Source organism: Aythya marila (genome assembly GCF_965140915.1).
Source record: "Aythya marila genome assembly, chromosome: 5".
NCBI classification, from domain to species: Eukaryota; Metazoa; Chordata; class Aves; order Anseriformes; family Anatidae; genus Aythya; species Aythya marila.
The window spans coordinates 27,166,257-27,183,099 of NC_139046.1; the positions used below are offsets into that span (position 1 = coordinate 27,166,257).

Below are 16,843 nucleotides of genomic sequence, written 5' to 3' on the forward strand. Positions count from 1 at the left end.
TTTCTGCAGTGTCTGGGGGTCACCTCCTTTGGAGCGAGGTGGGTGGCAGGGTTGAAAGGCGCCTGCTAGGAGCAACAGCCCCAGCCACGCTCATCGTTCCCAACACAAAACACCAGTCCCAAGCAAATGCTGTCTCACAATACCTGTGACCCAGTTTGTGAAATCTGTGCTCATGCTGTCTTCTGTGAGGTTGAAGGCCTTGATTCTCATCGCCTTCTTTTCTGCTTTGTATCTGTGCTAGCGTTAGCAGTTCTCAGAGCTTTTCTCATGCCCGGCCTGTGAACAAGCACCTGTGTTAATGGAAAACTTCTTTTTTTTTTTTTTTTTTTTTTAAAGCAGGATTTTCAAAGAATGAGCCTAGCTTTGTGCTGTCGTTACTTGTCATCTTAAAACATCCTCCTACCCTAGGCATACAGTCACCCACGTGCAAATAGGCAGAAGTGAATTATATCCCAGTGCTAACAGGTGTAGCTCCTGCTCGCTGAAGGCAGCTGGAATTGCTTGCTGTTAGCTAGGGGTGAATTTGGCCTTTTTGCCAAACCATTAGACCAAGGTAAGTGGTTAAGTGCTTAGACAGTTCTTATCATCTAAGCTACAAGTTTCCTATCATCTAAGCTGCAGGTTGCCATATATAATTTGCATAGCACATGTTTCCAGGTTGCGAAGGTCCCTGTTAGAGCCTCTGAAGTGTGCAAGACATGTAAAGTAAAAGCAGCTATTGCATGACAGCCTGACAGCGGGGTTGTCTTCTCTAAAACTTGCTTGGTGTTCTAGGAAGTATAATGAAAGCAATGGAAAGGGAACTTTGGTTAATATCCTTCCTTGCCCTGCATCAGCTCGTAGACTCTAAGGGATTGTGGTCTTTGCCCAAAGCATTGCCACTGAGAGGTAATTGCTAATGAGGAAACTTCAGCAACGTTTCTCTCAGTAAAGTCACATCCAGGGGGGTAAAATCCTTTGGTGTATTTTTTCATTGCCCAGTGTTGTGGTTTGTGCAGATCCCTTGGTGAGTTCTCTGTCTGGTCCTCTTAGTTTTGATGATGTGGATGTCCCTGGTGCTTTGAGGGACTGTATAGCAGACTGCAGGCCTGAAGAACTGGCCAGAATATCAAGAAATGTAAATGAGTTACTGGACCAGACCTTAATAAGCTTCATGGCAAAAGTATGGCTAGTAGTGGGATCAACCTTATCTTTTTTTTTTTCTTCCCTTTACCCCACAGGTCCTGCAAGCTCTCTGAGTGCCAAGCAGTGAATTATGGGCTGGATTGCCACCAGTTCACCATGAAGATTGGCTTCACTTTTGCCCTCCCAAGGATCACGTACTTTATGAATTCACTTTCTCTTCCACCTCACTGCCCCCTCCGTCAATATTGTCACCACTTCTAGGAAACAAGAATCTGAGGCTGGGGCTTTATCCCGGCCTTTCCTCCCTCCCAGGAACAACCAGTGTCACCTTTGTGTTCTACCAAAAGAAACCACTGTGGGTTATTTTGCCCTTCATGAAAGTACACCAGCTGGAGAAGTACCTTCATATTCCCTGTACTTCTGAGATAAAGGCCTCTGGATCCTAAAGGATAATTGAGATCTTTGCTTGGAGAGGAGACATTTCTTCTCAGTCACGTGCCCTTGCTATCTCTCTTCCCACCTGCTCTCCCTCCCTCTGTCAATCTGTGCTCTCCTTCTCTTCCGTTGGATTTAACGGATAACGTGTTGACTGCTGGGGTTCTCCTCACAGTAGCGTGGCTTTTGTTTTTCTCCTAGTGAAGAGCAGATTCTTGAAACAATGGGCTTCACCCTCCACTCCGTCTACTTCACCTTGAAGGTGAGTTTGCTGCTGGGCTCCTTGCTGGGTCTGTGTTTGGGTCTGGAGTTCATGGGCATCCCCAACCAGTGGGCCCGCTACCTCCGCTGGGATGCCAGCACTAGGAGTGAACTCAGCTTCCAGTTCAAGACCAACGTCTCCGCTGGGCTGCTCCTCTACTTCGATGACGGTGGTGTCTGTGACTTCCTCTGTCTGTCCCTTGTCGATGGGCGCATCCAGCTGCAGTTCAGCGTGGACTGTGCAGAGACTACAGTGATCACAGACAAGCAGGTCAACGACAGCAACTGGCACTTCCTGATGGTCAGCCGCAATCACCTTCGGACAGTGCTAGTGCTGGACGGTGAAGCCAAGCCAGGCGAGGTGCGTCCCCAGCGCCAGTACATGAATATCGTCAGCGACCTTTTTGTGGGTGGAGTCCCACTGGACATCCGTCCTGCTGCCTTGACCCTTGATGGCGTTCTGAGTGAGCCTCCGTTTCAAGGATTTATCCTGGATCTGAAATACGGCAACTCTGAGCCGCAGCTCCTGGGCAGTCAAGGGGTCCGACTGGAAATGGAAGGGCTCTGTGCAGAAAACCCCTGTGAAAATGGTGGCACTTGCTTTCTTCTGGATGGCGAGCCACACTGTGACTGCTCAGCCACCGGGTACGCTGGCAAACTGTGTTCCGAAGGTAAGAAAATACATTCGTGCTTCCCCTTGGTCTTTATGCAGTCCAAAGAGTTAATTTGTCACTTAGTAAGGCTGTGGCTGAGCTTTTATCCCTGCTGGTGTCTATCAGAGGAATTAAAGTTCCACCATTCTTTTTCCAGCAGGAAATAGTGAAACGGGAGTAGACAAAGAGCATGAGCAAAATTGCAAAAAGTGCCTTTTTGAAAGGATGCTGCACTTGTAGCATGGGCAGATTTTCATCAGCAGCTTATTAATAAGGGTAGAAAATGTGAATCGGTGAATACAGAAGTACCCTGTCTTGATGCTGTTACAAGCATTGGTAAGAAATGATCATAGCTATCTGGATTTGTTCCACAATTTGGTGGCCCTGAATGGAGCGTTGGTAAATTGAGCGAAGTGTTGGTAAAAATGAGCATTGTGTGTATGGCTAACGTAACTGCTTGACGGGACACTGCAAAAGTTAGGCCACCTTTGGTGTAAGCTGTTGCTCTCTGTGGAAGCCTCATGCTCCCTTTCAATTATTTGCATACTAATTGCTGAATGGCACCTTGATTGTTTTAGCATCCTTGATTAAATTGCTTTGAGACATGCTTAATGATCTCTTTTAATATTGCAAAAGGAAGAGGGATTTGTAGCCATTGTTTCATACTACTTTTTAAAATTTCAGTCCAGAAGGCTTAAGTAATGCAAACTGCATAATGAAGTGTATTTCAGGGTTCTTTCCTCGGTGTTTAGCAGTGCCATGGTAATTAACTCTGTATGTGCAAGAGACTTAAGTAAGTCAACTGGAAATCACAGTGTGAATTCAAGAATCTTATCACAGCATTTTTTGACATTTGGGTTTAAACACAACAGTTTGAGCTTCAGCCAAAGATGAAACTGGGTAAGAAGTGTCCAATCTGAAGGGAAAAAAATGAATTTTTGTCAAAATGGAAATACTCGCATTAATATCTTACATATCATAACTACCATCCCTTACTTCTTTTGGGAATGAAAGTGAATTAACTGGAATTTAATAAGTGGAATGTGAGAGGTGCTGAAAGTAATGTGTACATACTGCTGACAGGTAAGCATAAAGGCAGTCAGTACCCCCACAGAAATACCATGGTAGAGGAGCAAGCACACTTCTATAGAAAGAGAAAGTTTGGAAAATAAACATGACATCTATATTTGCATTAATTTTAAGATGCTATTAATGATAGAAGAAAAAATGTCTTTATATACAAATATAATAATAATATACATTACCACTGTACATAAGTCATCATTCTTGACCAGAATAGCCATCTTAGAGACAAGACTAATATGCCTTCTGGGATAACATCAGCTGTATGTGCTGTAGAGATCTATAGTGTGCTGGAGAAATACCTCCCTAATGCCAGTTTCCAGCATTTTTCAGGTACAGTAATAGAATTTGATGCATTTATTAATTATAAATAAAAGTTTAAAGTACCAAAGTGCAACAATAAAATCACTTTCAGAATGACTGGTGAGGGACTGTCTACAGTGCTTTTCCCCCATATTTTTCTCCAAGTTTTCCAAACTAGACTTGTATCTTTAGACTCCAAGGCTGCTTTTTCCCCATTTTTTTGGTCAGCACCCATCTGGTCCATATCAGTAATGAGCCAGAACTGTTTCCTGTGATTGAACCATGAAGCATGTGGAGCTGGTGAGACTGCTGGTTGTGACTGAGCACTTGAATAACTGGGCTGCGGGGCCTGATCCTCATATGCTTACAGAGCAGAGACACCTCTTGTCTAAATACAAGTTTTGGGTGATGGAAGATCACAAGAACCACAGAGGCATGTGGAGCCTGAGTTATAAAGATATAAGCCTCTTTATGCTGCTGGGATGATGGATCAAGATTTCAGAGGTCAAGACATCAACAGCATATGGTTTTCATCAAATGTCTGGGGAAAATCCTGTAAGTGAGCGAGGCTGCCATACGCACACCTGTGGGGACGATCTCAAGGCTCTGCTGGTGGGATTTCTGTATTTCCTGGGTGGGTGGAGTGAGATGAAATGCATCTTCTAATGAAACCAGGGATATTTCTGCTGTAGAGATCGCGGATCAAGCAGTGCTATTGTTACCTTTTGAAGCCATGCGTCACCACTGCTGTTTGTTTCCTCTAGTGATTCATCAGTTTTCAGCCCAACCTTCTATTAAGAGTGAGCAAAGAAGTTTGTCACGATGTACCTTTTTTAATAAACATTTTTAACTCACTGTTAGCTGTCTCTGTTTTCTCACACATACGATGCTGTGCAGAGAACTTTTCCAGTGGAACAAATGTATAGATTTCCACAAGCAACTACCACTTTGTCCAGTCCTGTTTTTTCTTGTATTACTTCATGGTGTCTACTTGGTTTATGTTAAAATTTTATAATCAGCCTTGTTTTCTGCTCCCTTTATTCTGCAGCATTGGTGATTTCTGTGTGCTAAATGCTGCCGCCCAAAAATGTTACAGTGTCTGTGTAGACTGTGAGAAGGGGAAAAATAGAAGAAAAGCTGTTCAGTAAGTGGAAACAAGCAGACAAAGAAAAGTGGCAAGGAAACTAAAAATGAACCAAATGAAGTAAAGCTACCTTTTTGTTTGAGTTTGACAAACTTAGCCAACTTCAAAGGTGTTGCCTTGCAGTTGCCTGAATGTGGCAGGACCTCCATTGATTAACAGTAGGATGTGCTAGGAACAGCAGGACTGGATGCAGGCTCTTCCTGCCTGTGGCTTGATTGGCCATTAACCATCTTGTATTTTCTTTGTTTGCTTTGTTCCAAGAGATTGAAATGTTTGTCACTGAAACTATTGCTTTTTGTTTTATTTCCTTATCCTGCCTCTAGATGGTTGCAGGAACTCTGTTCAACGTGGTATTTTGTTCTCAGTCTCGTTTTCGGAAGAGACATGCTCTTTCAACTGCACATCAACTCCCTTTTTGGGGAAGATCTTCAACTCCATTACAGTATTTACTAGTCTGCAGTCCGTGTGTGTATTTTCATTTGGTCTTTCTCTGGCTCTTTTACTGGGAACTGATGGGATCCAATCAATACCAACTGTTTGAACAGCTAAATGCAGTATGTACCTTTTTAATAATGACTTCTCTTGACAGGGTCTAGGCCATTACTTGGCTATTGACTGATACCTATGTCTGCAGATGGTGAAACCACAGCACAATCATCTATTCTGTGGCCAGATAAATAAAAAACAAATAGAGAGTGGAACCTCCTGATCACGTACTGTGACGGAATGAAGCTCCATTTGCAGTGTTAGGGGTTATTGTGATGCAAAGTGAAGTTACAGTGAGCCTCAGCAGAAAGCAACCATTCCACACTGAGACAGCACTGTAAATTCTGCCCAGAACATGCCCCAGTGTGCAGAATGCTTTTTAGCTCCTATTATGCATGCAGAGTTGCCAGGATTGTGTATGTCCTGGTAGCTACATGCCCAGATGGGTGGCTGAGCTGATCATTGCTGGTCACTGAGAATTATGATTTGTGTGCCTGAGTTTATACCACGGGTGTGCAAATGTGTGCACACTTTGGAAGATCCGGCCATTTTGAATAAAATGTGATACTATTTTTATTGCAGTTGGAGTAAACCGGTTCATTGAACCTGACAGCTCTGTAGGGTACAAAGGATGGCTGATTTGAGTAGCAATTAATTTGTATGTTTCTGGGCAATAGTGGCATTAGACATGAAAGCTGAAGTCAGAGACACCTTCCCCTCTAATAAACCTCATCAGTCTCCGTGAGATCAGGCGGCTGCCAAGACAATGAGGTTCCTGTAGAATTTGAGCAGCACAGAGAGATACATTCATGTCAGGGGAAAAAAAAATAAAATAAAACAACCCAGAAAACACAAATCAAGAATGTTCTCCTTCCCTGCGCAAATTTTGCCAACAGTGCTGCTGTAGCAGCCAGCTGCGCGTGCTCACATCTCCCGTTCAGGACCACGCCGCCTTGCTTAGGCTGCTAGAAATTCTCTTCCTCCGCCATCAAGGTGTGGAGGGTGAGTTTGAGTGCAGCATCCTACGTACAGCAGGGGTTTGGCCCACGACCTCACCCCTCTCCTAGGCCCCTTCTGGACTTTGTGGTGAAGGTGAACAGAAGATGTGCTTAGATGTGACATTAACTCTGCTTGTAGTTGCAGAACCAAGACGTTGATGTGATCACCAGCTTCACAAAGCACCATGCTGAAGCCTTTGTGTTGCCTGCAGGGGCTGTTTCTAAACGAAGCCTGAATAGGGGCCTGATTGCACCTCTTCCCTTGATTACAGAGCAAGATTTCCTGGGGATGCTGCCTGCTGAATGACAGAGGAGCCCGTTGCTCTGTAATTATCACACTTTTAACTGCAGCGGGAACAGATTTTTCTATAGCCCCTCAGCTTCGTTTAAAGAGACAAGTTACTGCAGGATTTATCCTCCACCTGCCCCTTTGGAGCAGCCAGTTTTGGCAGCATCTAAAAGGGCTGCCGAGCCTTCCTTGTGAGCACCGTATCTCCCCGCGAGCCACCCCGAACTCGGTAACGCTAAGGGCTAATTTGGCGCTTTGCCATGAGTCTGATGGGTGCACTTAATTTGCATATGCATTTACATACATTTTGTAATCAGAAACAAATGAACATGACCATAATATTTGCTTCCACTTGCATATTCCTTGATAGATGAATATAAATTGGTTGTCGGTGGATTCACCAGCAATAAACAGCTGCAGCCCCTCCATTTGGTCTTGTGCTCTGCACTTCCAGGACAGCAGGCAGCTCTGGGGGGCCCAGATCTTCACTCACCAGTGCAGAGCTCCAGAATTGATGGTCTCCAAGGGCTGTGGAGTAAACGTTGCAAGAGGAAAAGCTGTTCTTTTATGGCACGTCCTATGCCCCAGCTCTGGCCATGAGCAGAACACCGCTAAGAGCCCTGCTCCTGACATAGCTCTGCAGCAGCAAGTTTATTTTTTCCTAGCTCCTTCTCTTGCTCATTCTTCTTGGATTAAGTTCATTTGGTTCTATTTAAAACAGTAATTTTTTTTTTCCAGTCTGGTTGTAATTTTTTGATGCAACGCCAGATGGGCACCAGAGAAAGATGATGTGTTAAGATATTAATTAATGTTTGCAAAGTGCTTTGAAACTCCAAAGTGCAGTTTAAGCGTTGCTTGCTACTCTTAATAATGAACACCAAAACTGAGCAGGAGCCACAGAGTTGGGATCCAACACAACCCTCCACAGAAGCGGCCCAGGTCCCACTTCCCCTGCCCAGCGGGGACTGCGGCAGCTCCAGGCCTGGCCGGGTTTGCTTCCTCCCTCCCCTGCTTCTGATGCAGGGGAGCCGCAGGGAGATGGCAGGCACCCATAGGAGGCGTGCCACCGGTTCGGTCTCGCTGCAATAGATGCTGACAGCTATATTCTTCTTGTTTCATTCTTCTGTATTATAGATGACCATGAGGCTACGGTCCTTTTCTGCTTGAGTGCAGATCAGCTGCAGCCCTCAGGCAGCAGACAAGTTGTAGCCCTCAGTCAGGCTGAGCCTGGGCATCGCCCCTACTGAAATGAGGCAAACTGCAGTTGGAACAGAAGCAGACCCACTTGGTGGGAGCTGGTGAAGGGTGAGATTGTAGGCGAGGAGGAGGTGGGACTGGGGTAAAAACAGGATGAAAATGTTACTTTATTAAAGAGTAAGCCATAGCTCACAGAGGCTGTTTCCACCAGCTATTCAGTCCTGGTGTTACCTGCCTCACAGAGTAAGAGAGCAGTTCTTGGCTGGCTCTGAGAGGACGTCTGAATGGGCTGAGAGAGCTTCTGGAAGACTGAATCTTGCTGGAATTTAGATACCAGCTCCCTCTGTCAGCCTGCAGACCAGCCTGGTGGCTCCTGCTCCTTCCTAACCTGTACACAGCTATGACCTAAACTGAATTTTGGGGTGTTACTAAGAAACTATTCAAAAGAAATAAAAAGAACTCAAAAATTATGAAAATGAGTGGAGCCAGAAATTTCTCTTTCCAACTTAGGGAAAGGAAGGGTGGGGAAGATTACTTGATTTCAGGAGGAGGGATCATTTTCCTTTGTTTTGCCCTGGAAATAAAGCAAAAAAAAAAAAAAAAAAAAAAAAGTGTTGGCCTAGTATTACTGTCCAAGCTTCTGCTGAGCTAGGCAGCCTGTCACGGAGGTCAATCAGCAGTAAATACAGCCCCAAGCAAGACAGCACATGCTCTAGCCTTGCTTTCATCTGCACTACATGGTGGAGCGTGCAGGTCATTTGCCACAGGGTAACTTTTGTTAAGTTCTGGTGGAAAATGGGGGGAGCAAATCCTCCTGGAAACCTAGAGGATGCTGGCAACCGCATGAGAAACCTGCAGGGAAGAATCGGAGGAGGACGTCCGCCCAGCAGACTCTGGCACTGCTGACAGAAGATGGACCTCAGCACGTCGGCCTCGGCATTGAGCGCTCCCTGGGCTGGGAGGAGGTGGTGATCCACGTGACGAAATGGTAGAGCAGCCACCTGTCCTGGCTGGCTTCTGATCTCACTTCACCTCTTGTTCCTTTGCTGACCCACTTTGAACTCGATGGATAGCAAAGCTTCTCTCTGCACCTCTAGAAAGCAAGGCAACTGCCATGTTATTGCTGTCCAGAGACAGCAAGGTGGTTTTGGGGTGTATGCGTGTGTCTCTCCCACAATCCTTCATTGCAGACAAGCCTACTGGTGTTGTAAACCTACCCTGCAGAGCAAAACATTTCCCCTTGCTCTACCTGTGAACGGGTCCAGGAGCTGACAGCTGGGTGCAGAGCAGCCCGAGGGCTGAGGCAGGTAGGTGTGAGATGCAGGGAGAAGTCACAGACTGCTTGAAGCCATTTTGTATTTGAGTGCATTTGTTCTGAAACAGGGCAGGGACCTGAGTACACTGATTTCTTACTTTATGTTGCTGATGGCATTGCTGGTAGTGCTGTTTCAGCTGGCCAGACCCTGTCTACACATGCAGTTGCTCACCCTGTTATCCTGAGAGAAGGCCAGGATGCAATGCATGAAGGAGGGGGATTGGTGCAGCAGAACTTTTATCTTTGGCAAGAAAGGGTGGTGTGCTCATTAAGGCATTAGTTGAGCACCTGAGACTAATTTCCAGTTCTGCCACAGACTTCCAGCATCCCCAGGATGATTTTCTGGCAGACTGAAGGACTCAGGATTGAATCACCTGAGCTTACTTCAGAGGGGGTATGTACTGGGTTTACCCTCTGTGCTTCATTTCCCATATCGGAGGTATGTAGCCAATGGGTCTTCCTATCTTAGTTATTAAGGACCTCATACCATGCTGTATGACAAAGATAGAGCCATATAAATAGCAGGACAGGTAAATTATGATAATTCATGAGCACCCAGTAGTGACCTGGTTTGACTGACAGTTTTCTGACTTGGCTTGCAGTTAAGAATTAAGGTAGCTTTCCTTATTGAGTAAACCGTGACTGAGGAGTGTTCCTCTTCTTTCCTTTTGACTGAAATCCCCCAGTTCTGTGCAGCTTTGTGCACTGTTATGCTATGTGCGCTTGGAGCCTTCCCAGGCCAGGCTGCAGCTGCGCCGCTGAAGACAGAGCCCCAGCAGCAGTGTAGGCTGTTGGGTGACACCAAGCAGATGCTGCGCTGCAGGGCGCTGATGGGAGCGATAGGAGAAAAAGAACTTGTGACTTTTTTCATATGCGTCCCATGTGCTCCGCTGGCTCTCCTCAGATGCCCTCTGTCGCGATCCCCAGGCGCTGATGAGATGCTTTTCCTTGCGCGGTGCCCCACCTCTGCCTACCTGTCTGCCTTGGTGCGCTCCCCGCCATGGCTGCTGCTTCCAGCCTGGCCCCTTTCGCTCTCCATGCTCAACTCAGCTCGACCTTGGGCTGTCAGGGAAAGCATGGAGGGTATAAAAGGCCACTAGAGCAGAATTGCAGAGTTTGCTCTTCCTCTGTTCTTGCATAAATCATTGCATAAAAAGCAGGACAACAGAGTAGAACAACTCTGGGTAGTTTTTGAGTGCTTTAATTAGTGCAAAGCTGGCCAGTGTTTTGTGTTTCTACGGCACCGGAAAGGAAAATAAAATCTTCTTGCTGTATTTCTCCTCCTGTAAACTCTTGCCATCACAAGTCTAACTGCTTATGAGATTTAGCTGATACATTTATGGCTGATCTGCAGTTTGCTACGTAGGCCAAGGGTGGAAGGGGTGCTTTGTTACCAGGATTTGCTCTTCGGGTGTGACCTCCCTCTTCTTGCTCATGGAATTCAACCAGTAAAGTAACCTGAGAGAATATGATGGGCTGGGTTTGGCCCTGAGTATTTGACAGAGACTTGTATCAGAACAGAAGAAACAGTTCACTGGCGGATGCAGAAATCGTAGGTTAAAACCTGACTTCAATCTCTAATGCTGCTGGCATGCCCCAGAGCTTACTTGGCTGCTGCTTATTCAGAAGCCTTTCTCAGACTGCCTAGTCCCATGGGTGGATTTTCATTTCTTCTCAGTTTGTTGCCTTAGTACTCGAGAAAAATGACACTCTCTGAGTTTCCCAAGCCTCTGGTGTGTCTCTGCACACGTGTTTGATTTTCTGGTCTTTCCTGCTGCTTCCATCCTGCCAGCTCAGCTTTCAGGGCCAGAGTGCCTCTCAGTACCTTTCTCCTCAAGGCAATATAGGAGAAATCCGAGGAGCTCAAGGCAGGTTTGTCCGCTGAGGCTGCTCAGAAACCACAGCTGAAGCAGAGATGGCTAGCAGAGATGAGAGCAGCTTGTGTTGTGATCTGTGAATTTCATAGCTCAGTGGTGTTTGCAGGTAAATTCCTTAAGCTCCTTTCTGTGTGTGGCTGAAAATATATTGCTTATATTCCCCCAAGATTTTTTTATATGGGGAAGAAGCCTGTGGTATCATTTCTTAATAAATTGCTCTTAAAAACAAAACAAAACCACCACCAACAAAAAGGTGAGCCTGGTGAAGAGGAAAGGAGAGAAAACCGAGAGATTAAATTGCTTGTCTAGGACCACCTGAAAGACAAAGCCGGGAAAGTAGACAGAATTTTTGTGTTTTGTCTTCTGTCTTTTGCCTTGCCCTCTGTGGCTCCTGCTAGAGCTGCCCTGGGACTTGCGGCTGTAGGAAAGGGTTTGCTGCATGAAGGGAATGCCCTGCCCTGTGTGATTCCAGCCAGACCTTTGGTGGAGCTGGGGATCTGTGCAGGTTCCTGTTATTCAGATAGTTTTGACTTAAAGGAGAATAACAGCAGATCAATGAGCGTTTTAAAGAAAAAAAAAAAAAAAAAAAAAAAGAAGATAGATTGGATATGTTGCCATCAGGAAGCAGGAGCCTTGTTACGTCTGTCACAGAGGTATATTTATATTAGTGTCAAAGATGAGGCATGACTAATGCGAGCGTGTCCAGCTTAAAATTTGCTAGCTCTGGTACTGGTGGCTGTGTGATCATGGCAGCATGGAAGGCAGGCATGGGGTGATAGTGGTATGGCTGTAAGTTTCTTACTGAGTAGAAGAAGAAGAAATAAAGTTTTACAAGAAAATATTGGATGTTGCAGAAAATGGCAAAATCTGCTTTTCAGAGTTCCTCTAGTGGGCACTGCACTGTTGGAGATTTTTTTTTTTTTTTTAAATTAAAAATAGAACAACAAACATTAGGATGTTGAAGATCAAATTATAATTTAGGTTACTGGCTTAGTTGTTTCCTCCTGAAGTCTCTATTTGCTTTTGTTACTTCAGCTGAAATGCTCAGCTGCAGCAATGAACGCATCTACAACAAACTCCAAGACCTGCTGGGCTTAAACAAATATTGAGCATCCATACCTAGGCACTTTACTTCACATCTTGCAGTTAAATCTGTAGGTAAGGCAGTCTGGTTTTTGACTGCCCTTATCCTGTGGCATGTTCTACTGAAAGACATGGGAAGCAACGTTTAGACTAGCTAAGGCACATCACAATAAGACAGCTTGGAAATGTTTTTCCTCAACAGAAACAGTGTTTTCATTCAAGTCAAAATATTTAGAAAAACACTGATTTTGATGATAGCAGAAAAAGATTCATTTTTATTTTATAGAGTTTTTGGATTCTGACTTTGTATAAAATATAATCTGTATCAATTGTCCATATATTTCTACCTTATTTTATAACTTATTAGCATCATTGTCCCTAGTGAGCACACTAATGATACATTGCTAAAAATTGGAAGTGTTTTAAGGAAGAAACATATGCTCCTACACCAACTAAAAAGCTCTAACGAAACCCTGTGGACCGAATCCCAGTCTGCTATAGCTCTGGGAGCTGTAAGTCGCAGAAGTGGAGGCAGAAGGAAAGAACCTAGCACAGGTGAGACTTGACCAGAGAGGAGAAGTTTTCCAGCTCTCAGTGAGGGGAGACTGGAGCACAGGTAGGGTGATGAGACACATTGATGCCCTTTGAAACCTCCCAGCAGGGAGGAGTGGTGTAAATCCATGTCCTCGTTTAAGGTCATATAAGGTGACAGATCTATAGGTACTGGTGGTTGTCAAGAACTCCACTAAATGAAGGGCCTGAGGAATGAACTTGGGTGGATAGGACTTGGGTGTGTTATTCCCCATAACGACAGCTCAGATGTCCCAGTATAACTGAGTAGTGCAGCCTCTCAGTAGAGACAGTGAAGGCAGCAAGGCTGCCTATATTAAGAAAGAGCCACAACTGCTGATTCGAGAAGTTGGGATGGTCAGCAGTTTCGTCTTTAGCTTTTTAATGTGTTGACTTGAACCCAAGCAGTTTGCAATGTAGCTGGGCCTGATGACTGGGCATTGGACATTTCCAGAGAAGAGCATAACAGATATAACAGATACCTCTCCATTCAAAATTTTTTATTTTTTATTTTTTATTTTTAATTGCAGCCACTCCAAGCTGAGATTTGGGCTGGATGAACAAGGCTCTGCCTTGGAAGATCTCTTGGGAATTGCACTCGTAATGCATGACAGCCATTCTTGAGCTCTGGGACGTTTTCCCTGTCATTGCCACTGCCAGTATGGAGACTCCCAGTTTGCCTGAGGCAAAAGATATCTAAACCAAAGTACTCAGTAACAGATCCTCTATCTCAGGAGAACAATTGGCTGTGATTTCAGACCTCATTTGTCAATGGTGTTTAATTATAGCCCTGCTACCACTTACAGTGGAGGTCACTGCTCTGTTGTAGGTCTATTTAATGCTCCCTCTGGCCTTAAACATCTATGAACCTATATTCCACTATTTGGGGATATTTGTAACAGTCTTCACTGGTTTTCCTCCAGAGCTGAAGTTGCTTAAGCTTCTTCTTGTTTACTTGACAAAATGTTGTTGTGGAAAGCAGACTAAAATAATTTAAGCTACTTTTCAGGTCTGGGAGTGAGACAAAATGTTTAATCTGTTATATTTTCCAGGCGTACACCTGCCCAGTTGTTTTCTCCTTGTGAAGGATTGACTGCTGCAGAATGTGTGTACATCAACTGTTTGAACTTGCAGATACAGTGTCATTAATGAGCAGTTGTATGAAAAATACATCAAATGTATAGATCATTCTACATTTTTTTTTTACAGTTAATGGTATTCACCTAAAAATTAACCTCATACGCTATGTACTTGTTAGCCAGTCAAAACCTTCATTCATACTGATGAAAGATGTGCTTAAATAAGAACTAAACCCAAATCTACTTAGATTTGTTGGTCTTCTTAAAAAAAAATGCTACTTTTAATTCCCAGTTTGAAAAGTGACCCAAGCACCTTGGAGCTCTGAGACTGACTTGGGATTCTAAATAGTAATTTTGATCATTTAACCTTCATATAGCATTTATTTCCATCCTTTTTCACCTCTAGAGGTTTGGCCTGAACAATTTTTCTGCTTGAGATTCTTTCCTTGCCTGTGTGCCTTTAATAATTTTAATGAAATGATACTAACTAAAATCAAGACCATTCAAATTTTTCCTTTTAAAAACTGAGTGAAAAAGGAAAATTAATTGCAAAAATCCTGCTTTAATGTGGCACTAAGGTTGTGAATTTCAGAATTAAATGATAGTACCTGCTACAATCAAAATGCCACATGGCATCCATTCAAATGTGCTTCAGGCATCCTGCACTTGAATTGTGTGCAAGGCAGGAAAATAAAAGAGCTAAAATGCTGTCAGGTTAATAATAAATTGTGCATACATGTGGCACATTTCATCAGAGTATTCCTAAGCATCTCACAACTACTGATAAATCAGTCAGCCTTCACATCACTCCACCACACAGTGAAATGCATGTTATCTCCATTTTACTGATGGCAAAACTGAGAGGCAAACAGAATGTGATTTATTGAAGGGTATCGTGTCAGAAGCTGCCTGAGGTGGGATTGGAATCCAGAATGCTAAATCCTAAGTATTAAACAATATAGTAGTTTATCTAGTTTCTTCCGAGTGTGCTAGAAAAGCCACAGAATACTGTGGTTTACATTGAATGTGAAGCTAAAAATGGAGCTTTGGATTTTAGGGATTCTTGTAAAATTTCAATTGATTGAAATTTCAAAGAAAGATCTCTTTTTATTCTGTCTGATGGAATGGATTCTTCATATCCAATAAGCTCTGCCCTTTGTGGCTGTTGTCACATAACTGTCAGCTGAAACCGTCTTGAACCAGCTTGTTCCCTACCCCTTGCTAGGGTGTTGCACTATTTAGGCTAAGTCTGGCTATGCTTTATAGTTTCTTCTATCTAGTATAGGTTTATAGTCGCTAATGAGGATCAGGAGATTTAAAGCAGTTTTAAGTGGTTTTGTCCATTTTTGGCTTATGGGCTCCTCATTAAAAATATAAAAACTAGAAACAGAAAAGCCAGTTTCTTTAAATGTTTCCAGTCGAGAGATGTTTATGATTTCACCAAAACAATACAAAAACAATAAAATGAAACACTCATTCCAAGTCTTTGAATGTTTTACCGAATATCACCTTGGATGGAAGGTGGCAGAAGAAAGTAAAATCGGGTTATTTCTCTTTCCCTTTCCCTCTGCATTTCTACAGACTGGCCAAGGTGATGCTCTCATGTAACCCTCTCTTTCTGCCTAGTGTACATAGTCAGTATAGGCTGAGTTTTACTGGAAGCTTTACTCCACGGTGCAGTAACTCCAGTGAACCACTGCAGGCAGAACTCTTTATGTGCTGGGTTTCCAGCAGAACTAGATCGAACTTTATAGATGATTATTCATATATGATGAAAACAGAAGAGTTTTTGATTGGGCTTTTTGTTTGGTTTGGTTTTGAGAGAAAGTTGTATGGACAAAGAATTCCCAAAGAGACCTGGGCTTTTTTCTTTGTTTCCTTTGAGCAGCCTAATAAGAATATTTTAGAAGGGTTCCTTCTTCTATGTGTTTCTTGCCCAAATGTGTGTTCTTTAGACACTGAAAGTGGTTCCGGTATGTCCCATGTCTGATATTAACCTTGAAGAAAAATTTGCCTGACAAACACCAGCTACCCAAATGAGCAGAAAGTCCTGTATGGAATGAAGGTGATGGCAGATGGGAGATGATGCCCTTTTGCTTATTGTGGAAACTGTAACATATCAGAAAGACTTCAGCAGAGGGTCCTGAGCCCAAATGTGCTCTCTTAATTTCTGTGTAGCACCGACGTGCTGCATTTAACTATACTGTCCTCTGACAGGTAGCCTCTTTTACAAGGGGTACAGGCGTGAGTAGGACTCCTCTGCTCAGGGTTAACTAATATTCTGACCTGGTATTTGTTACAGAAGCTGTTTAAATTTATATTAGTAGAAGCTGTAAGCATTACTTATGGGTTGTTTTAGTACAGTGCACAACAGAGATTTGCTGGTTGGTGCTGGGAAGAAGCACATCTCTGGAATTCCTTCAGGCCGATAATAAAGCTCATCAGCAGAACTAGGCCAGAAGGAAACAGATCTAAACTAACAGGCAATGCCAAGATCAGGAGTGACATTTGTTGGCAGTGCTGTCAAAGTGGATCCCAAGTTAGTCAAAGAAAAGAGAGTGGCCAGTCCAGACGGAGATGTATTGCTAGAGATAAAAGCTCCATTATAGGCAGTTGGAGAGTGGTCCACAGATCTGGGACTATACAGATCTTTTCCTTAAATCTTTTTGTCAGTCTTTCATGAGTCAAACCACACCTAAACACTGACACTTGAGGTGTTCCTTTCCCAGAGCAGAAGTATGATGAGTTGAGTTTTGTAGCCACTTAGGGCACTACTGCTTTCCCACAAGCCTAATGGTCCCATCCTGGCTTGACCCTGGCTCTGTCAGGCTCCTCACTGAGTTGGGATAGGATGGAAGCAGAGTGTGCCCTGGCTTTGGCACTGCACCTCTATCCTCTTGACCCCTGGTAGATGGGGGAGGCTGATTGCAGGAAGGGGAGGTGGA

At 44.0% G+C, this 16,843-nt stretch overlaps 1 protein-coding gene across 1 annotated transcript in view; it reads left to right on the plus strand.

Annotated features, from left to right (window-relative positions):
- The first annotated feature begins 1,615 nt into the window (after positions 1 to 1,615).
- Positions 1,616 to 16,843, plus strand: part of NRXN3 (neurexin 3) — a 934,456-nt gene continuing 919,228 nt past the window's right edge. The window contains exon 1 of the mRNA XM_082761542.1: positions 1,616 to 2,492. Within this exon, the coding sequence (XP_082617668.1) occupies positions 1,784 to 2,492 (709 nt within the window). The 5' untranslated portion in view covers positions 1,616 to 1,783. The remainder of the gene's footprint in view (positions 2,493 to 16,843) is intronic.